Source organism: Lissotriton helveticus, chromosome 4_1 (assembly GCF_964261635.1).
Source record: "Lissotriton helveticus chromosome 4_1, aLisHel1.1, whole genome shotgun sequence".
NCBI lineage: Eukaryota > Metazoa > Chordata > Amphibia > Caudata > Salamandridae > Lissotriton > Lissotriton helveticus.
Genome location: NC_136063.1, coordinates 310,454,000 through 310,477,735, shown reverse-complemented (window position 1 = coordinate 310,477,735; position 23,736 = coordinate 310,454,000). Strand labels below are relative to the sequence as shown.

General features: G+C 44.9%; 1 protein-coding gene across 1 annotated transcript in view; it reads left to right on the top strand.

The window, feature by feature from the left end:
* The window catches only part of COL14A1 (collagen type XIV alpha 1 chain), a 559,513-nt gene that overhangs the window by 508,884 nt on the left and 26,893 nt on the right, over positions 1-23,736 (top strand). The window contains exons 42-43 of the mRNA XM_078686835.1: positions 9,088-9,159; positions 22,356-22,391. Of these exons, the coding sequence (XP_078542961.1) occupies positions 9,088-9,159; positions 22,356-22,391 (108 nt within the window). The remainder of the gene's footprint in view (positions 1-9,087; positions 9,160-22,355; positions 22,392-23,736) is intronic.

Genomic DNA, 23,736 nt, shown 5'->3' with positions numbered 1-23,736 from the left:
TGCAGATAAATCAGTTGATTCTCTTTCTGCCCCTCTTTCTGAAGTTCTGCTTTTCATTCTTTCTCTTGCCCAGCAGGGCTCTGCTCTGGGCACTCTCAAGGGCTATCTATGTGCTATTTCTGCCTTCTTGCGGTTGCCTGATCAACACTCTTTGTTCAAGTCCCCTATTGTATATAGGTTCCTCAAAGGTCTAAGTAATCTCTTTCCTCCTTCCCCATTCATTATGTCTCAATGCGACCTTGATTTGTTTTTAACTTTTTTGATATGCGCTCCTTTCAAGCCCCTACACAATTGTTCCCTCACACTTAAAACAGCCTTCCTTGTGGTGATTACATCTGCTTGTAGAGTGAGTAAGCTTCAGGCCTTAACATTTAGTCCGCCTTACCTCTCAGTCTATCCTAAGTAATGCTTTGCACAAGGGCCTCCTTTCTACCAAAAGTGGTAATCAATTTTCATGAAGGTAAATCTATCACCTTGCCTACCTTTTATGGTCCTCCACATCCTTTTAAAGAAGACGAGAGGCTGCTATATGGACTCAAAAAGGGCACTTTGATTCTACATTGAATGCACATAAGAGTTCCAAGTGGACAAATGACTTTTCATGGGTTATGTTGATGGAAAGAAAGGTTGGACAGTGCAGAAGCAGACCATTTCCAGATGGGTTGTTCTCTTCATCAAAATCTGCTACACACTGGCCAAGAAGCAGCCTCCTGAAGACTTACAAGCTCATTCCACCAGAGCTAAAGCTGAGACAACTGAGTTAGCTTGTGGAGTTCGAGTCCTGAACATCTGTCAGGCAGCAACATGGACTTCCCTGCACACGTTTGCCAAACACACTGCCTGGACAGTCAAGTCTTCAGGGATGGGCACTTTGTCTGTTTTGTCCTGCAGGACTTTCTTGTTTGAAATTAGTTTGCAGACCCTCCTCCGGGGATGGTATTGCTTTGGTATCTATTCTTTGTGGAGTTTTATATAGTGCGAACTTGACCTGAAGGTATCAGAGCACTTTACATGAGCACCAGTTGCGTTATAGTCGGACACATTCATTCTTGTTAGGCACAGGGAGATTAAGAGAGTTGCCCAGAATCACAGGATGTTGAGCGTCATTGCAGAGACTCGAACCTGATTCCCCAGCTCCGAAGTCGACTGCCCTAGCCGTTAGGCCATATCCTTATCTATTGAAAAGGTAAGGAATCTGTGGCTAGAAGTCTCTATCAGATGAACAAGTTACTTACCTTTGGTAACGCCTTATCTGGTAGAGATTTTATCTAGCCACAGATTCCTTACCGACCCACCCATCATCCCCTCTCTGCAAACAGATTTCTAGGGATAGGGATAACTCCTTTCAGGGCCCTAGTTTTGATACACCTGTGGTCCGTGTTCTTCATGGCTCTGCGCTTATGGCATGGAAAGTCATGAAAAGAAACTGACGTCAACCCACCTGGTTGGCACCTATATAGGTATTGCGACGTCCCTTTTGGCGCGGACATCGGCAATGACGGATGCGGGCTGATAGACGCCACCTACTGGCGTGCAGGTGTACTGCTTGGGAAAAATCTTCCGGCCTGGGGAATTTCGAAAGGTAAGGAATCAGCGGATAGATGTAGTCTCTACCAGATAAGGCATTACCGAAGGTAAGTAACTTGTTCTTTAAGCTCATGACCAACAGCAAAAGAATGTTTCGTAGCATGGCTTACTTTTGATTTGGCAGTGCGACACTGTGATTGATTTCTGTGCTACTACGAGCACCAGGCAAAACAACGAAGCATCGTTACAATCCTGAACAGAATAGTTAACTATTTTCAAAATCTTTGCCCCTATCAGTGCCATATACACAAATGGGCTGGGGAGCACCACACTCAGTCTTTGTTCTAAGATGTGGGAGCTGCCTAGAGACGATGTTCTGCTGTGTGTGCCATGTGCGATGGGCAGACCCCCCGTTGGCGAAGTGGAAGTTTCCGATTACATCTTACCAGCTCTGACTCGCTCCTAGTTGAGGGGTGGTGGGGGTCTGAGGCTGGGTCTCCCCTTTACTCATGTGACGAACGGTCACCGAGTTAATTGATACCACAAACAATGATGTATTTTGTGAAAACACGGTATGGTAAGAAAAACAACTAGTCCGTTGTGTGACGTGCAGGTTAAACACTTCAATGACTCGGGCCACCCTCAGGTGAGTGAGCGTTTGAGAGATTTATTGGTGCGCCTTGCTTGCTTCAGTGCCTCTAGGCGCCTGTCAGCGGAATGACAGACTGCACGTAGTGCGAGGAGTTAAGGAGGAGACTTTGAGTATAGTTAAATTACAGCTTTAGCAAGAAGGAAGACTTCACAATGAATATTCCATTTTATAGACTTTACAGCAGACTCGTCACAAAATGGAGGTGTTAGAAGGTGTCAGCCTTGTAGTTTGGGATTGCTGCATGTGCGTATGTCTGCTAAATTTTTTTAGATGTTACTACTAGGGGCTAGAGTCACTCTACGTTTAATTATTTTTTTTTTTTTAACTAACATGAAGGACGTAATGTTGCAATGACATGACACTTGTAATAAAAACAATGGGGTTTATTTACAAGTCCCTTGCGCCGCCAGTGCGTCACTTTTAATATGATCGCTATTGTAAAAGGCTCTCTGAAAAGTGGTGCCAATCCGAGGTTTCTATAAATGAAAGTGAAGTCTCCATTGTCCGTGCTGAGGAGCAGGATTGGACGCTCATAAATGTTAAGGCCTGAGCAGGGCATCGGTGAGACCTAACAGTTGCATCGCATAAAGAGAAGACATTGCTTTGTCACTACCCTATTCCCCAAGCATCCAATATGTCAGATTGTGAGCCAGGGGAACATAAAAGGGAAAAAACCATGGCGGTGTTTTACTCTTACAAATTAGCTGTCTGTTAAAGCACGTGCACCCCGTTAGAAGAGGGAGGCTTCCCATTTTTTATTTACACCAATTTCTTGCTTGGCATTGTGATACAGGTAGTTTCGCGTTTTGCATTTTTTAAACACAATTTCCTGGCACTCCTCTTAGGAACTTGGCAATCACAGACATTTTTAAAGCTGAGCACCGTCTGCTGGCATGCAGATCTGGTAATTTCAGAAGTCAAGAACAATCGTATTTCTGCAAGGGAGAAACAACCTCGGGTGAGGTCCCTGGACCACGGAAACCCAAATTAATTCTAAGCTCATTTGACTAGGAATACCACGGCCACATTCCAGGGTTGGATTGGAATCAAATATCGGCCCGGGCACACCAAAAAAAAGGGGCCCACATTTACGTATTGCCTTTCCGCAAAACACTGCTTCAGTTAAGTTTTATGAAAAGAAAGGGGTTGGTGGGCATCTTTTATTAACTTCACTTTGATTAAAAAATGCACAGTTTAGTTCACACTGCTGAGCCACACATGAATGCAAGTGAGATTACTTCTGCTCAGGCCCCCTGCCCTTGCTCAATCTGCATACATTAATGGGCCGGCCCATCTGCCTCTAGAAAGGCCACTCAGGCACCTACGGGGCCGCTGGCGGCATCCTAACACCACAGACAACCCCCAGGATGCCCAAAAGGCAGCCCACAGCTGGAACTCGGCTACCGGCCCTTCGGCCATTTCCCGAATGCCCACGTTACCAATATGAACCTGCTAAATTCAACCTATGGCAGATACTCGAACTGTCAGGTACGGGAACCACGGAGGCCCAAAAAATGCTCCGGTCATGCGCTACTTTTTGTGGAGCATCTCGGATCTGAAATATAGCCCTGTCATACACCCCCTGCCTAATTATGCCCTGTCCACTTACTGGGACCAGCATCAAACTGGACCAGAAAGTAGAACATTGCACCAAATTAAAAGTGACCCTCATTAGCGAAAGAGATAAATAAATAAAAAGTGGACCTGTTCTGCAACGTTTTGTATTTATAAACAGAATGCTGTATAGGTGTGAGTGCATGCATTTGTGCTTGTTTCAGGCAATCTGTGTCTTAATATCAGAGAAATGTCAAGAAAAAACTGACTCAGTAACAGTCAAAAAACGTCTCACCCACTGACCGGTCAGACCAGCCCTTCTGGCACTGCCAGATTGCCCAATAGGCCGGTCTGGCCCTGGCTGGGTCTACTGTTGTACAATGTGTCGTGACACTGGGCCACAAATCGCAGTGTGCACCTTGATGCTGTGGGATGTCAAAATGCTATGAAGAAACTACGGAATCTCTACAGTGGCGCCGTTCTGAAGTGCCTACAATTGAAGGGCAGTGGCGGCCAGAGCCACCGCGTGCGATAGACAGGCCAGTGGGCAGACGTGTGCCCCTGACAGTCCTTCTCTGCTGTCAGTCTGTGCAGCCACATGTCCTGAGCAGGAAGCTGGATTCCTGAGGCATGAGGCCTTCTGCCGTGGGATTCCTGTAATTCCTGCTACCTCTCACAGCCTCTCAACAGCTACCTTTTTTCATCTTAGTGACATTTCACGAAGCTGAATATTTTTCTGTCTGACTTTGTCAAAGCACACTGCTTTTTAGAGATGGGGAAACAGAACAAGTGCCGAATGGATTTCCGCTGTGCATAAGGGCATCTTGTTTGGAATGGCCAGAGTGAACAGTTTGTCAATAAAAATAATGCTAAAATCATTATCCGGGGTTTATAAACACTGAAAACAGACTTTTTTTGAAAACGCGTTAATTACCACGCCCTTCGAGCTGCCTCTTAGCGCTATTATTTTGCATCAGCAAAGTCGCACCCTCCAGAATACGAGAGGCAACAGTGGCATCGCCATGCTTTGGCATTAATATCTGTGGCACTAACAGTGTTTACTATATAGACCCGTGAGCTCGATGCCAAGGCTGGCCCATGTGAAGCTGCGGTGAAGCTGCCCATTCATTCATGAAGGATTGAAAAGTGTTGAAACATAAATGCACTTGAGGGTTTGAGCTAAAAAAAGGCACTTTGGTTTCAGAGGTATTGAAAAACAAAGGCACATTCAGCTTTGCAGTGATTAAAACCGATTATGCTTCAGCCTTTGTCTTAGCGTTTGTGCCCCTTGGCACCAGTGTATGGCAGTGCTTTTCCAAGCCAGAAATAGACTGGGCATGCCTGGAGTTGTCGTGCAACATCATGGCAGGTGCTGCAGCGCCTCCTTCTGGCTGAGTCGTGCATTGCATCCTGGGCAGGATTGGTCATGTCGCCATCACTCCCTGGGCTGGCAAGGGTTACCTCGACCCTAGATTGAAGACGTGGAATCTCAGGCTAGATCACTTTCACCGCAAAAGGAGTAGTTCCATGAAATCCAGTATTTGTAAAGTGCACAATTACCCAAGAGTGTCAAGGCGCTGGGGGCCGTCGGGAAGATTAAGCAAGCTATTGCCCAGAGTCACATGGTGCTGGGCTAACATGCCGCCGGCATCAGGGATCGAACCGTGAATCCCGTGGTCTGGAGTCAGGCACCCTGTCGCTGCGCCACAGCTCTTCATGAATCATGGACTCTCTTAAAATGATTGCAGACAGAGGTAGGAAGGCTGTGCTGATCCTTTTTGACTTATCGGCCGCATTTGATTCCATATCACACAGCATCCTCCTCTCCAGGCTCAAATCATGCGGTATCGCACACACTGCCTTGGAATGGCTAAAATTGTTTCTTGTAAATATCAAAGAGGACTAGCTATTTAGGGGGAAAAAAGGGGGGAGACTCAATGAAGTACGCATGCCAGCAAACCCATTGGTTTGTTCATGAAGCCCTCACCCACCAACCTAGTTGGTGGCATGCTTCATCATCGGGCCCACCACAGTGACACCGAATGTGTTCCGGGTGTGCTTCAACGCCAGATTACTGCGGAGCTGGTATGTTGCTGAGTGTGCAGTGTAATGGGTGAGAAAGTGAAGGTTAAAAAGCTATACAGTGGGTCCCAGTACCCGAGGGTAAGTAAATAAATTGTAATTACTGGGCCCCTGTTAGCTACTAAAAAGGCAGACGGACGCGGTGGAGTACGGATTATGACCTCCAGCGTCCTGTGTGGTCTACATGTTTCAGCCAGGCCTTTTGTTTTAAAACTGGCTTTCCTCAGGACCAAGTGAGTATGTGAATAAGGTGCAATACAAAATAAAAATACTAAATTATAGTGATTGTGTTGTTCTTTTCTTATGTGTCGCACTCCCTAAGGTGCGTTTATATGTTAGAGGGGGATTCCCTCTTGCTTTGACAGGCTATTAGCTGCAAAGAGCTTCCTTGGGTCACCATGCAGAGAAAGAGACCGGGATTGCCGGTCTGGATCCTCCTTGGACCTGTCCTCCTTCTGCGGTGCCCGAACTGAGGGTGCCCTCAGTTCGGGCACCGCAGAAGGACGACAGGTCCAAGGAGGATCCAGACCGGCAATCCCGGTCTCTTTCTCTGCATGGTGACCCAAGGAAGCTCTTTGCAGCTAATAGCCTGTCAAAGCAAGAGGGAATCCCCCTCTAACATTTCGGGCACCGCAGAAGGACGACAGGTCCAAGGAGGATCCAGACCGGCAATCCCGGTCTCTTTCTCTGCATGGTGACCCAAGAAGCTCTTTGCAGCTAATAGCCAGTCAAAGCAAGAGGGAATCCCCCTCTAACATATAAACGCACCTTAGGGAGTGCGACACATGAGAAAAGAACAACACAATCACTATAATTTAGTATTTTTATTTTGTATTGCACCTTATTCACATACTCACTTGGTCCTGAGGAAAGCCAGTTTTAAAACAAAAGACCTGGCTGAAACACGTAGACCACACAGGACGCTGGAGGTCATAATCCGTACTCCACCGCGTCCGTCTGCCTTTTTAGTAGCTAACAGGGGCCCAGTAATTAAAATGTATTTACTTACCCTTGGGTACTGGGACCCACTGTATAGCTTTTTAACCTTCACTTTCTCACCCATTACACTGCACACTCAGCAACATACCAGCTCTGCAGTAATCTGGCGTTGAAGCAGACCCGGGACACATTCGGTGTCACTGTGGTGAGCCCGATGATGAAGCATGCCACCAACTAGGTTGGTGGGTGAGGGCTTCATGAACAAACCAATGGGTTTGCTGGCACGCGTACTTCATTGAGTCTCCCCCCTTTTTTTCCCCCTAAATAGCTAGTCCTCTTTGATATTTACATATAATCCTGGGGATTCGGACTGGCTTACCTAGTCCTCACTCTCTCCTTTGATTCAGCACTAAAATTGTTTCTTTCCATGCGCAGGCAAGCTGTGTCCCTTGGAAACTTCTTATCAGTGGAACGCACCATCACAACAGGAGTACCACAGGGCTCTTCATTAAGTCCTCTGATATTTGATGTCTACATGACCCCACTCATCTCCCTAATAACATCATTTGGGATCGAAGTTACGTCCTACACAGACGATACCCAAATGATCTTATCCCTAGACCAAAACTCTAAGGAGGCCGAATCAATTTTGAGAGATGCTTCACCAAGGTCCTCCAGTGGATGAAGGATAACCACCTCAAGTGCAACACCGAAAAAACGGAGATCTTACAAATAGGTAAAGAAGTCTCTTTCTCGCCAGATGAGTGCTGGCCAGAAGGTACGTCACCCCCACCTGATATGGTAACAGTGGCAAGAAACTTAGGAGTGCAGTTTGACTCCCCCCTCAGTTTCAAACCACATGCACTGAAGGTTGCAGGGACCTGCTTTAGCCTTATAAAATCTTTGAAAAAATTATTCAACCTACTCCCACTTGCGGCAAGGAAATCAGTATCGGTAGTCTTGATACTGGCATGGCTAGACTACTACAACAGTCTCCTGGCAGGAGCCATCAAACAAACCTTAAAAAACTCCAAGTAGTCCAACACGCAGCAGCACGGCTGGTCTTAAAACTTCCCCGTAAGTCCTCCGCTTCTGCAGCCCTGAAAACCCTTCATCGTCTCCCACTGCACAATTGAATATTCTTTAAGATTCTCCTTATCACCTTCAGAGCCTCACTCAAATTGGGGCCACAATACCTCGCATCTAAGAAGTTCAGAGCAATCACCCACCTCCATACCAGCGCCAGAATGCTCCTTGCGGAGTGGCAGTTGGTGCTTTACAAATGCCAATTTTTATTTCATTTAATTTCAAAATTAATGGAAAAAAAAAGAAATAAAAAGCATTGCAAACAGACTACTAATCTGAATGTTGTAACTTCTCTTACTGCAACAACGGCAAATGAGTGTTGTATACAAAAGAATACATATTAGTGTTTGCTTTGTGTTCAGAAAGCGTATGTCTTTCTAATTAAGGTTGGGTGAGGAAAAGAGAAAGAGGGAAGAACTAGCAGTATAAATATGTAGGAAGAACACAAGTATAGTAGCAAGATTATTGGAGAATTAATGTATAGTTATGAAACGTAGGCATCATATTTTCAGATGTGTTATTGTATGTATAAGATTACTCTTAAATACGCATTTTATGAATATGTATAATAAACGATAGTATGTATGTGGTATTTGTATAGCTCAAACACGTGGTTGGAGAGGATTCTAGGCTTTGGGTGCAAAAGCGGGCTGTCGCTGCGTTGTGATGCTGTGCTCCTTCAGCTCGTTGCTAAAGGGGAACAGGGTTGGGGTATTTGTAGTGATTATAGTGATGTAGTTCTAGATGCAAGTTGCATAGATGGCGAGGGCCTGTGCCCTTGACATTTCTGTTTTAAACCATGTTGCCTTCAGTTTGATGATCTCTTGGCTGCGGGTGTGCTGAGAGCCATGCATAATGAAATAATGCATGATTAAGTATGCACAATGAAAACCAGAACTAAAGTGAAAAATACATTGAAACAGTAACCACCTAATACCAAGGCTTCCATACATTTGACTGTGACCTTTGCCTCTCTGCACCCGGCAGTAGCTGACTTATCAATTCTTGTAACTCGGTGCAAAGTTGAAATTTGTCCCACTGGCGGATTTCACCTTTGTCTATAGAAAGAAATATGTAAGTCAGAAATTCTGACAGAGATGAAATTAGAGGCGGTATTCGACATTTTCCTGCCAAATGACACTGATTTTGGGTCTCTGCCTTACAGATAATCAAAATGCACAGTTTGCAATCTAGCGATCATGAATAGTCCCTTTTAATGAAACCATTATTCCCTTTGTCCCAAACAGGGTGGACCCGGAGCTCCGGGGTCCCCAGGCGTCCCAGGAACGATTGGACCACAAGGTGATATTGGGCCGACGGTAAGTAAACAAATACACTCATTAATAGCATGTCCTGATGATAATTTATATTTCCTTAGACTTTTTTCTCCTCCTAGAAAAGCACATTTTACAAGTTTGGACCGATTTTTGAAAAGTTCTCTGAACCACATGCCTCTTGCGAACTCCCAAAAGACTGCTGACCAAAAGTAGTCATTGCATAGCTATGTAGTATGTTCAGGAGGCTGGGTGATGTCAACAAACTCTCTACTGTGTTTAATTCTTTTTTTATATTTTGACTGCTATTGATTGCCTGTGTCATGCGATAAATACATTGTAAAAATGTATTGTAATTTTTAAAATGTACATTGACCTTTACTCTAAGGAAGCAGCATTCTGAATGTTGCCCTCCAAGTTCTTCTTGAATACCAGGCTGTTCACAGCATCTCATTAGGTTAAAGTATTTAATTTATTTTTTTATTATAGGGAGAAAATAACTCACCCTGTAGGGGATTCCGTAACATTGTATAGCCTTAGAGCCTGCTGCTGATGGCTGTACCGTTTGTATAACGAGGTAGAGAACATTTAGCCCGAGGAAGAAGGGCTATTGGCTACTAGAAAATTCCACCCGCTGAGAGTAGAATGTTCTAAATAAAAAATGGAGAAACAGAAACAAACATTGGAATGTTGGTACTCAAGGCCATTACTAGCTCTGAGCCTCTTCATTGTCGTCAGTGGAGTTCACAACACTCCAATGTTCTACTATAGCCTTAGAGTCCACTGTAGCGAGATCTACCGGCCAGTAAAGGTTTGCTCCGGTGTTAAAGGCCCGAGCCGAATGCAAGGTCCTTCAACAAGGGACCGGGCCTTTAATGGCTGGTATAGCCTGCTATGGAGGGCTGTAAGGCTATTAGAACATTTCGCCCCTAGAAGGCAGAATGTTCTAATTTGAAAAACAAAGACCTCATGGAGCCCGTCGGGTTGAATTCCCCTCGGGCTCCGTGAAGCCTATGTTCACAGCTGTTGCTGTGAACAATCATTGGAATTTTGATGCTCCTTGGTTCCACCAGCCATTAGAAGCCCGGAGAACTCAATGGAGCGCTCAACATTCCAATGTTCTAATACACATTATACTATAAAAAACAGTAATAGCCTTAACCCGTTCCGTGCTTCCGTCGGCCAACGGCTGGTGCTGCGAACGACCATTGGCCGACGCAGCCCCACCCATTTTTTCGAACGTTCTGCACTGGCGTGGAACGTTCGAAGCAGTTATAGTGTTAAATAAGAGAGGTACCTGAGTCGGTATACAGATCTGTAGGGAGTTCAGTGATCGCAAGCCAGACTTCCAAAACAACACATTCCACAAGTGACAGCTGATTCGTGCTGTTAATAAAACTAGCTTGATAGGTATCAAAACAATAAGTCAATTTGAAAGAAGCATCTGTACAAAGGGAAACATTGCTAAAGCTCATATCTTGAAAACTCTCTGTAGCTAACAGAGTGGAAGTAGTAGCATTCATCAGCAAACGTTTGCATGAGGTTGGTAATGTACCTTGCAATAAGTCAGAGCCGCTGCATACAGTATAAAGGGTTGGCCACTGAAACAAAACTTCTCTACTCTCATGTTTTACTCTTAAAAACATGTCTATCTAGTTCAAACATTAAAGACCTATTTGTTGATATTCTGAACACGGACAGGAAGAGCTTCCTTGGATTTGGTTGTACTAATGATTTCGGCTAACTTAGTATTCAGGTGTCTGACCTGCATGGGAGGAGTCTCCTTGTCCTTCATCAATATACAGTTAAGACCAGTTTGAAAGCAATAGTTTGCATGCTCTTTGCAATAGCATTCTCAGTGCTCACTGCAATGGTGTGATCAGTCACAGTACATGGGATAAATAATCCAGGATTGTATGAGGACATTGTAAGTAACAGTTTTATTGTAAGGGGTATTTAGTTCCTTATAATATATGGGATGTTCCTACTTTCCGCAACATTTATTTTTAGGTTTATTCAAAATCTCCTTCCTTTTCTATCACAAATACCAGTGGTTCTTTTATTTCCCCTTTTATGTTGGGTGATAGATAAACCCCTGCCCTTCTTTCGATTACACTTCTCTCTTTGACTACCTCACTCACCTCTTCCTTCCACCCTCTATTTCTGCTTCACTTATCTTTCTCTCTCATGCTATCTCTACTTCACCTCGTCTCTTCTGCCTCACCCCTACCCTTTTCTCTCTCTTGCTGATGTCATGGACCCAGGTGTAAGAAAGGAAAATAGGATATTTTGACAACTGTTGTGATAGTACAATACAGCAATTATCAGGGTTCATGGACCCCCCCAGGTCTATGGGCTCTGGGGCATTGCACCTGTGGCACCAACTGTAGCTACGCCCTAGACAGGCTGTAGACAAACTATCAACAATGTACAATATCACTCAGGTGCTGCGTCACCCTAACGGTCCCCTGTAAGATACATTGTTATGTTATGTTATTTCTACTTGGTATAGCACAGCAAATCATACCTGAAGGCATATTTTAGTGCTGGGCCAGCATAAAAAACACCACAACAGTTAAAAAAGCCAAACTTTCAAAAGTTTTTAAAAATTGGTAAAGTCCGAACAGCAGCACAAATGGTGCGGAAGTTGGTTCCAGGCCAAAGGAGAGAGAAAGGAAAAAGCTGTACTGCCCAGTCTGGTGGCGTAGACGCGGGGAACAATCATGAACACCTTGCCACTAGATGTAAGGGTTCTTGCAGGACAGTAGTCATTTAGTTTGTCCTTTAGATATGAAGGGGCTCCACCCATTAGGGCCTTTTGAGTAAAGCAGCAGGTCTTGAAAATAATGCAAGGGGTGAAGCTGTGGTTGTGTTTTTTGTGTAAAGTGGGTGACCTGCAGGCGCTTAGAAACACTTGGGATCTAAAGGTTTATAGACATATCATTCATCTATGGCCTACTATCGGACACTTTTTATGCGTCACACAGTGATCAAGCAGTCTATTTTATTTGACGTAATGAGAAATCTATGTTTTTAAAACATATTTTAATGGGTTTTAAACATAAAAGAACAAAACCGGAAAGGCATTTTTCATCATATATTATGTTCAACACATAGAACTTGGGGGTCTGGTAAGAGAGTTAGATAAATATTCTCATCTCTTGAGGCTCTAAGCCCTACAGGTGCTCGTTGAAAAACTTACAGAGTCCTACATCAAATATAATATACTGCCCAACGCTTTTTCTTCCCAGCAAAAGTGGGTGAGACCCAAGGTCCAGAGATGGATTCCCATCAATGTCTTGTAAGTGATCTTATAGTCTTATCATTTGGTCATCCAAAAGGTTAGGATGGAGCATCTCTAGATCATTGAGATACTTTGGACCCTACCTTTAAGGACAGTGAACAGAGCCCGCCATCACTCGGTAGACCATGCGTGGGATCACTCAATGGGATTAAAGTTCAGTGAATCGAGTGAGACAGGTGTGAGATTAAAATTAGAATAGAGAACATACAGTGAAAAACTTTAATAACTGTATGTTTCTTTCGTTTTAAAAACCAGAACAGTGCAAAACGATGCAGTTTAAACAAATAGCTGCAAGTGGGCCGACATGTTTCTGCCAAAATTGGGGAACAAAACACCTCCTATGGCTTCATCAGGGCCTCTGTTCTTAGAAAATATTTTTGCCACTGCATGTACGTGTTACAAACAATATCAACCATCAATAAAGTGATCAAATTAAATCATAAAGGATATATATTCATCTCTATTCCTCCATGTCAGATGGTGTAATTCTCACCTCGCCTGGACCAAGCTCAGGATTAGGGAGGCCACGCTCTCTCCGTCGTTGCCTCAGACTGTGCCTGAGATTAGGGGAGGCGCGGTGAGGTATTATCCCCTGTATTGATGGTTGATATTGTTTGTAGCACGTACATGCAGTGACAAAAATATTTTCTAAGAACAGAGGCCCTGATGAAGCCATAGGAGGAGTTTTGTTCCCCAATTTTGGCAGAAACATGTCGGCCCACTTGCAGCTATTTGTTTAAACTGCATCGTTTTGCACTGTTCTGGTTTTTAAAACGAAAGAAACATACAGTTATTAAAGTTTTTCACTGTATGTTCTCTATTCTAATTTTAATCTCACACCTGTCTCACTTCGTTTCACTGCACTTTAATCCCATTGAGTGATCCCACGCATGGTCTACCGAGTGATGGCGGGCTCTGTTCCCTGTCCTTGAAGGTAGGGTGCAAAGTATCTCAATGATCTAGAGATGCTCCATCCTAACCTTTTGGATGACCAAATGATAAGACTATAAGATCACTTACAAGACATTGATGGGAATCCATCTCTGGACCTTGGGTCTCACCCACTTTTGCTGGGAAGAAAATGCGTTGGGCAGTATACTATATTTGATGTAGGACTCTGTAAGTTTTTCAACGAGCACCTGTAGGGCTTAGAGCCTCAAGAGTTGAGATTATTTATCTAACTCTCTTACCAGACCCCCAAGTTCTATGTGTTGAACAGTATGTCTATTAGGGGATGATAGCTTGGGCAGGTCTTAAAAATTCCCTCAGACCCTCCACTACCTGTTTTGTGACTCATCATATATTATAGCATACGATTTGGTTCATGGCAGACGGAGTTCCACTCGCACCCCATCTCCCCCCACACCAGTGGTTTGGTTTTTGGGAATCAGAAAGCCTCTGCCTCTGACAGGGCACAGCTGGAGAGTTCACTTGATTTATAGATGACCAAAGATGGCAATTTGTAAGTTTTATTTAATCTCTCATGTGGGTTCAGAGATATTTTCACTTGCAGACATCATTACAACTTAGCTGTGTCAAGAGTTTTGAATAATTGCTAAGAAAATATGCTTACGTGTGCCAACAGTTTGCTATGCCGCTGCAGCTAGGAGGTACTCGTGGCTGGGTTGGTTCAACGCATGTACAAGTGTCCATGTTTCATCAGGGCACATATGAGGATATTTATGTGCATGCATGTCAAGAGTTACATTTTTGTGTATGTGTCAACGACCCCATCACTGTATTTAGATTGTGTATGGGTATGTTAGGAGGTGTTTGTCTTTGTGTATCTATCAGTTTGGGCCTCTCTTTTGTGAGGGCACTTCCGTTGTTGTAACTTTAAATGTATGTGTTGGTCATGTGAGTTGCAAAGAACTATTTGTCTGTTGTCACGGTACATAAGTGTAGAAATATGAGTAGGAATCGCTAAATTGTTGGACCAGTCTATTTTCAGTGGGACATAGCATGCTAGGCAATGCACAACAGAAGTAAATTGTCACGGTTGTGCCTGTGGAATCTGAACGAACTGTGACATCAGAATTGTGTCTGTTGGACTGTGACATCAGATGTCTTTAAGACTGAGGCAATAATGTAGAGAAAGGAGTGTCTCATGACTTTAGTGGTACACTCCAATGGGAGGCTCAAATCACCATAAAAGTGTTGTTAGAAGGAGAGACTGTTTGCTGTCACCGGGTGGGCGAAAGAGGATGTGAATTGTGATGGAGAAGGTGGTGAATTGTGATGGAGAATGTGGTGTGAGAGTTAGTCTATCAGAGAAGTCTTCAAACGTGGACAATGATGTAGAGAGACTCACAACCTCTGCAGAGATCCTGACAGAAATCAGTTCTGAGCGGGTGTGTAGTTCATGAATGATCATATTACTATTGCAGATGTATGACATTACAACGCATGCTTTTACATCGCATGCTTTTACAACGCGGTTTTTACAACGCATACCATTACAATGCATAGTGCTTTTAGGCGCTGGATAGTGAATTGTTTAATTTACTATTCCAACTCCAGTCCCCGTGGATAGTAGGGAAGGTGTTGGATAGTACATTAAACCTATTCCCTATCCTAGAGCGCCCCCCAGCGCAATGCGTTGTAATAGTTTGCGTTGTAAAAGTTGCGTTGTAAAGGCACTGCGTGGTAAAAGTTGCGTTGTAAAGGTTGTTTACCTACTATTGCTAATTAGTTCTCAAACACGGGGCGATGTGGGAGTAAGCCAGGTATTTATAAAGAATAGAATATTTAGGTTGCTATGTGTGATCCAGCAAGGTCATTTGCTTGACTGTGTTGAGCGAGTGTTGAAGAGTTTGTCTGCGAAAAGGTGTGGTGGTGTGTGCATCTTGTGTCTTTTGATATGGATGAGGTTCTTATGGGGTGTTTGATAGGGTACGGTTGTGCGGTATGTAGAGAAGGAGGATAGGGTAGGTGAAAAGTGAATGAAGGCTTACCAACTGTGTCGACTGATAGCAATATGACAATTAATCTCTCCCTCACTAGGAAAAACATTTCTAAAAGACTGTTGTTGAAGGAGTTGCACTTTGCAGATTTGCCCCTAAGCTGTTATACTTGGGCTGGACATCGTCAAAGCGGGATTCTTTAATTCATTCTGCCTGTTTTTGAGATGTTATGTTATGTTTGTTTTTGTATAGCGCGCGGCGACTCAAAAAGAGTATCCCGGCGCTTTAGCAGCGAGACCTAAGATGAAATAACATAACACAGCAGTAAAACAAAAGGGGAACTCAACAAAAAAAGACACAGAGCCTATAAAGTAAACAACCAGGTCTTTAGACCCTTCCTAAAAGCAAATAAACTAGTGGCGCCCCGAAGTGTCAGCGGCAAAGAGTTCCACAACTGTGGTGCCAACAATCCAAAGGAGCGACCTCCAATGCGAGCTCTTTTCACACGTGGCACCACCGCCAAGAACTGTGACTCCGATCTGAGAGCGCGGGCCGGATGATAAAAGGCCAGTCTCCTTTGGAGGTACTTGGCACCCCCGGCATGGAGGGCTTTGTAAGCCAGAGTCAGCGCTTTGAAAATGATCCGCTTGCGGATAGGTAGCCAGTGTAAGGCCTGCAGGAGACCCGCGACACTGGCACGCCTATTTAAGCCATAGATGGCTCTCGCCGCGGCGTTCTGCGCGACCTGGAGCCGTTGCAGCAAATACTCTGGCAGGCCCAGGTAGAGGACATTGGCATAGTCCAACCTGGACCCGATCAAAGCCTGCACGGTCAGTTTCCGATGTTCTTCCGATAGAAGGGGAAGAAACTTCCTCAGCACCTTGAGGAGGCCAAAGCAGGTACCCGTCACCCCCAAGATCTGGGCTCTCATCGTCAGGCCCTTGTCGATCTTGACCCCCAGGTTCTTGGCCACCAACGATGGACGGGATGGAGGAAACCTGTTGGTGGGCCACCAACTTTGCCAGTCAGGATCCGACGCACACCCAAAGAAGAGGACTTCAGACTTCTCAGAATTGCACTTGAGGCCACTCAAATGAAACCATCTGAAGACAGCCTCAAGGCAATCCCGGATGCCCTCTCCATTAAAATCCCCTCCACTCTTACAAGAGAAGAGGAGCTGAGTGTCGTCAGCATAGGACACGATCCGGGCCCCGAAAGACTCCGCCAATGCCGCCAGAGGGGTCATAAAGATGTTAAAAAGGGTCGGGCTCAAAATAGAGCCCTGCGGGACCCCGACACCCAATGGCGGCATCACAGCAGAGTCCGGGGAGGCCCAGACCGTTTGTCGGCGGTCAGCTAGAAATGATGAAAACCAGCTGAGCACCGTCCCCCTAAGGCCAATCTCATGGAGTCTAGAGAGGAGGCCCTCATGGGGGACGGTGTCAAAGGCCGCCAACAAGTCCAACATGACCAGCATGGCCTTGCCCCCAGAGTCCAGTACCCCTTTAATGTCTTCCGACACCTCCAGGAGCGCTGTCTCTGTGCTGAGGTTTGGACGAAAGCCCGATTGAGTGGCATGCAGAATCTCGTGCAGTTCCAGAAAGTTGGAGAGCACCGTTTGTATGTGCTTCTCCAAGATCTTCATGAGGGCTGGCAGAAGAGAGATCGGTCTATAATTGACCAATGCCTCAGGATCGAGACCCGGTTTCTTCAGCAGGGGGATGACCATTGCCTGCTTCCATGCCTGCGGAACCAGACCCTGGCTCAACGAGAGGTTCAAGAGTGGATTGACCAGTGGATTCAAAGCTTCCGCCATTTTAGACAGAAACTTAGCCGGGCAGGGGTCCAGGGGTGATCCAGTTTTAAGCGCGCCCATGAGCCCTAAAGAGGCAGAGGCTGAGATGGGGGGAAAAGTAGCCAGCAACGGGACTGAAGAGTCCGCCGGGCGCGGGCCATCCTCGGTGCAAATTGGCCCTACAGGCGTCATCAGATGGAAAGAGTCCTGGATGAGCTTTATCTTAGTTAGCAAGATCCGCCGCCCAGGACTTGGAGGGCATGTCTCGGGAGGCATTGGAGCGGGAAGCTGTAAATTCTCTCACTATGGAGAAGATTTCCTTACAGGAGTTAGAGGCAGCCTCTATTCTCCCAGCAAGATAAACCTTTTTTCCAAGGCGAATGTCCCGCTGATATGCCTTGACCGCTGTCTTGTAGAGCAATTTTGCCTTAGGATCGTATTGGGTGCGCCAAGCTCTTTCCGCCGCCTTGCAGGACTGTCGGGCGGATGACAATGCCGTAGTGAACCAAGGGGCCGAAACCCATTTCGGTGTTGAACGGGAGGCCATCACCGGGGCAAGGTCATTAAGCCTGTCCAACAGCCAGGCCTGCAGGGCCTCCAGGTCCTTCTCCAAATCACCTGAGACGGGGCATGGGTGAACCTGCGCCGCCTGAGCGAGCATCGCCGGGGTCACCGAGTGATAGGGCCGGAGGGCGCGGCCCTGTTGCTGAGATACCAAGTTGACAGGTCTCATTATGCCTTTGACCAAAAATTTAGCCAGCCTATGGTCTGACCAGAGCACCGGGATAATCTCCTTAACCTCCAAAGGGGATGTCGAAAAGACCTGGTCCAGGGTATGTCCCCTATCGTGAGTCGGTCCCACAAGATAAGGGATCAAACCCATGGGGGCAGTGGCCTCCAAAAATTTGACGGTGTCCGGGTCTAATAGGTCATCCATACGGAAGTTGAAATCACCAGCGACAATGCACTGTTCCGTTTTCAGAGCCAGCCCAGATAGAACAGACTCAAACTCTTCAAAGAAGGTACCAGGTGGGCCAGGTAGTCTGTAAACCAATAGCCCTTTGAAGGATTGGTGGGGTGACAAGGTGATAGAGAAAGCAAGTGACTCAGAACCGCGGATGTCCTCTGCCGGCAGAATGGTACAGGCCACACTTTCCTTAACTACCAGCGCCACTCCACCGCCCCTGCCCTTGAGTCTGTCCTGTCTATAGACATTGTAGTCAGAGGGAAAGGCGGCAGCCACATCAGGGTTGGAGAATTCCCCCAGCCATGTCTCAGTTAACATGAGGCACAGAGGCTTTTCCGTGTCTAGGAGATCATAAATATCCTGCGCATGTCTAGCCACAGATCTGGTATTGAGCAGCATGCAGAGGTGCCCAGATTGGTCGATATTTTTGATGGGAGGCCGGAACACGGCACAACTAGGGCGCCATCCGCACCCAGGGCAACAGCACTTACCCGTGTAACGACCAGGGAAAACAGAACAGCACTCACCTGAAAGAGGATGGAAAGGGCGCAATAGGCGTAGCTCACCTGATGTATATCGGAGCTGGGGGGCCCCTGGGCCTACAGGGCCCGGTGGCTGAGCCCAGCCCGCCGCCCCGGTCGCCTCCTGGACGCTGACGGGCGCAGACGGGCTGGACTCTGGCGTGACTCCGGCGGTGATCCGGCGTATCCGCTGCGCGTGACCGCTGCGCGTACGCATGACTCCCTTATGAGGAGGCCGTCGCGTCAGCAACTAGACCGTGCAGTCCGCGCGCCTCACCCAATATGGCCGCCACAGAAGCCCTGGGCTCCTACACCAGCCCACAGGAACCGGGACCCGCAAAGCGCGGTGGAATACACGATTATAGTGCAGGTAAGGGCGCTATAAGTTAAAAACAGGGGATAAGGAGAAGAATGATAAAGCAAATATCACAAAAGTATTATTTAAAAAAGCGCCACCAATTTGCTAGTACAGCGCGCGTCAGGTCAGCAAAGCGCCACGAAGCACTGGGGAAGGTCTCGCACCCGCGTCCGCTCGCACATCAGCGGAGCAAAGAATGACAAGACCGAGCCCCCTGATTACCTCCCTTATGAGGAGGCCGTCGCGTCAGCAACTAGACCGTGCAGTCCGCGCCCCTCACCCAATATGGCCACCACAGAAGCCCTGGGCTCCTACACCAGCCCACAGGAACCGGGACCCGCAAAGCGCGGTGGAATACACGATTATAGTGCAGGTAAGGGCGCTATAAGTTAAAAACAGGGGATAAGGAGAAGAATGATAAAGCAAATATCACAAAAGTATTATTTAAAAAAGCGCCACCAATTTGCTAGTACAGCGCGCGTCAGGTCAGCAAAGCGCCACGAAGCGCTGGGGAAGGTCTCGCACCCGCGTCCGCTCGCACATCAGCGGAGCAAAGAATGACAAGAGATATTACAGAAGTGATTGCACAAATGTTTGCATTCCCTACCAAAGTGTGTCTACAGTGCAGAAATGGGTAGGAACAGTTGTTCGATTCCTGAGGCATTTTGAGTCATAGTTTTACTAATTTCTTCCTGCATCAGCACAGTTCGCTTGATTTACAGCAGGGATCCCTATTTTCAAGGACATTATGAGTTCTTTCAGGCGTAAATGTTAGAAATGTTAAGTAAAATGTACATTGTAGTTTTTTGGGCGGCTTGTAAAATTGGGGGCATATTATCAACAAATAGCGATATTTATCGCTAAGTTGAGTTAGCGGCAATTTTTTTATCGCCACGCATCACCGGATTTTATCGCTGAGATAACGTGCTATTAACAACGTTTATCTCAAAACGATAAAATTCCCTGCGATAGCCATTATATCCACCTCCCATTGGATATAATGGCTAAGAACTGGTCTGAGCAGGCGTTATTTTTTGGAGCTATTTCCATCGCTATGCCTGTGTTGATAATAGGCGATAGCGATGTTAGCGACTGCTTTCAGTCGCTAACAGGTTGGGTACGCCCACTTTGCATGTCATTAGCGATAAATATCGCTGACATGCAAAGCGGGCCCCAAACCGCTCGCTATCGCCTACAAGCTGTCGCTAACTGATGTTAGCGACAGCTTGCTAATAGAAAACGGCCGGTAAAGCGGCGATAATTTCCTAACGCCCCCCTTGATAATATGCCCCTTGATTCCCAAAAAGTAGACTATACAACTCACACAAGAGTTTCTGTGTTCTTCTTTAAAAGATGTATCATCTTAATATATCATACAAATGTGACTCAAACAAATAGTCGCTGTTATTAAGAAATGCTTTGGTTTCATATTTGGTCCTGAGTACATTGTTTGTCATAGTCCCTGTGTACTTCCAAAGCAATTATTACACATCTTTCACATTATGTGTAGATTCTCAAATAGTCAATGAATATACGCATTAGTATATGGTCCCTGATTTTATTCGGACAAACTGTCTTACTATCAAAATATTTTGAAAATCAACTATTTTAAGCTTGCTAAGAAGTTTTCAAATTATGTTAAGTAGTTTAGGGCGGTAATTTTGATGTGGGCCAATACATGTCCATATGCTCAGTAACATCTGTTGCTGCTCATATCATAGTATGAGTTTTGTGTTAAATATCAGAAGCTCAAGCCGGCTGATATTTAACAGGCACAAAAGGCCCGGTAAGTACCTAAACAAACCAATTTTGGTGTGATACACCCCAAAATCCTCATGTTATTCCCCAAAACCTGGTGGAAGGTGATAATTATCACACCCGATAAATACCGAACATCTATGTGTCCGTATTTATTGGGTGTTATAACTATTGAATGTGATAATGACTAACTCAGGATGTGGGCCAAGACATAATATTGGGGTTATGATTTTTAAGTATACCTCCTACGCTGTGGGAAAATTACAGACACAATTCGAGGTTTATCAATATAACAATTAATCTGCGTTATTGATGGATGATGCAGCCAAATGAATCTTTACTGCTCACAGGAGAACTTTAGATGGAGCTGGCTTCTAAGTGCTACTTGGCAACAGTGAATTTGCACGCCTTACACAGGCTATTTGTATTCGCTATGCTGGGTATCTTCGGTGTATGGCGGAAATGAAGCTTGGACTTCAACTATTTAGATGACTCATAAATGCTATGACACTGTAGTGTGATGTAGTATTGATAACCTATTAGTATTGAATCTAGTTCATGAATATAATGGAAAGAACTGGCACTTCAGTTTGATCTGACCATTATAGTTAGGTCACAGAATGGAGTGATTTAACCATTGTTTTGGGAGACATGCACCCAGCGGTATAAAGTAGTCCTTCGCTTTTATCTTGGAATTAAAACCTGGATTATTGTTTTTTAATATCTAATTTCATACACACTTCACAAACCTAAAATAAATGTAAAAAGGTACCCAAACATATGGCAGTTTATTAAACGGCATTACAGATCCATTATCAATTGACATATGATCAGCATCCATATGTGTTTTAATTGACGAATTTATAGAGTACAATATTATGCACATAAATTGAAATTTTCTGTTTTTGCAGGCAGGGCCAAGTACGGTAACAAATTGAATCAATCTTTGGAGACCACAAGCTATGACCTTCAAAGCAGGGATGTCTATTGTAGTGCAAGGTGGGAGGGATCTAACTTAGATTTCCATGGCAACTCCGGACTATTTAAATGAGGCCAATTTAGATTTATTGTATGTTAATTTGTTTCATGTGGGTCTCCTGAAACCAGGTTCAGATAAGCCCTGTTTTTAAAGCTCTGTGTTTTATGAAGGCTAACACTACATATAAACTTTTCCATTAACCTTTTTAGTGCCATGCAAATATGGGCAATATGTATGTGCCTACAATAGCAATTATAGAGTTTTGACTTAATACCACAGACTATGGTCCTGCCTTAGTTCTCGGCGGACGAGTTACTCCATCACAACAATGATGGATATCCCAGTCTGCCGAAATATAAATCCCATTATATCCTATGGGATTTATATTTTGGTGGACAGGATATCTGTAACCATTGGAACGAAGTAACCCATCCACCGAGATCTAAAACAAGCCCTATGTATCTGATTTAGAAATATATTTATCAGAACAGCGTTGTTCTACCTTCGTTGGACCACTTGTGAACGCCCTCTTTTTGTGTAATTTATTGATAAATTCGATTGAAATCAATTTACAGTTGAACTTGGAAAATGACAATCATTGTATCATAATCTAGGTTGTTCCTATTATTAATACTTGCCTTTTCTTTTTTTCAAAGGGTGGTCAAGGTTTAAAGGGGGAAAGAGGTGAAAGAGTAAGTCATGAATTACAGTTTTATGCTCCGTATTCTGCAGGTTCAATGTTCAGTGGATTGTGAGTAAATACAATGTTGCACCTTTTATCTGTGTCTCAACTTCAGTGTTTTTACATTCCCCTCTGAAACTAGTCCCCTATATCACAACTGATTGCAAATTGTCACTTAAATTCATGTCATTAATTCCAGGTAGGTTTTACATAAAGAGACAATAACAAGTGGATGAATAGTATGGATGTTGTACATTTAAAATTGTATAATTATAAACTACCCCATCTTTGAGTTAGAGGAAGTGGATAGTTAAACATTGAATGTCTTTGGCAATATGAAACGAAGCATCCTGTGGTGTTACAGTCTGTTGTTCTGATATTTCAAAGAATGTTTTATTAATGCATCAAAACTAGGAATCTGGTGTGTGTGTGTGTGTATGCGCTTAAATGAACAAACTTAGCTGTAAAACATTGGCGCACTGTAAAATAAGTGGGTGGCTATAAAAGTGGACTCCCAAAACATACTCTCAGGTAGTCGGCTCATTTTGTAATGTCCCCATAGGGCGCAGACCTGAAGGTATGTGCAGATGAAGCATTCCCAGAATAGCGTCTACAATTCTTGTTGGAAATCAAGGGATGATTGAGCTTATGGGATGTGTGGTTGAATGCAGTGGATTAGAAAGGGGGTTGCGGTGGGTGCGGGCCGCCCCGGGTGTCATCACCGTGGGGGGGTGACAAAATGGCAAAAATATGTGTTTTAAACGTCGGTGCCTGCCGCTTTGTGCATGCAAATGCACTGCTTGCATTTTTAACATTGCGGCGGTGCTGCTTTAAGCAGCACCCGCCGCAATGTTAAACATACAGGATGTGACGGCCAGGGTGGCGGTCACATCCTAATTTGCACGGAGGGACCGCCGCTGCCCCTGCGGACGGTCCTTCCACCTCTGGGGTGCCATCCTAATAGGGCCCTTAATTTGTATTAATTACTTTCCACTGCGCTTCTTCCTCTAATGTGTTACAGCACTAGCTCGTCCTGAGCGTGTTTTACCATTTTGTTCTCAGTAGAAAACACATCTTTAAATACATTTTAAAATGGGTGGAACGTATTATTTATGCTTTGTCTTGTAAATGCCTTAAATAAATATTTTTAGCATACCTAAAATTCTATGTTTTGAACAAATAAAAGAATAGAAGAAAAACCTAGATATATAAGTATCTTCCTCTCTGACTAAATACAGCACCTCATTTCTTGCCCAGATTTATGCATTCCCCACTCTTATGGCACACCTGCCTAAAGCCCTTAACATAGACTAATGGAGGAAGTCACTGTAAGTGCGATACTGAAAAGGAAATAA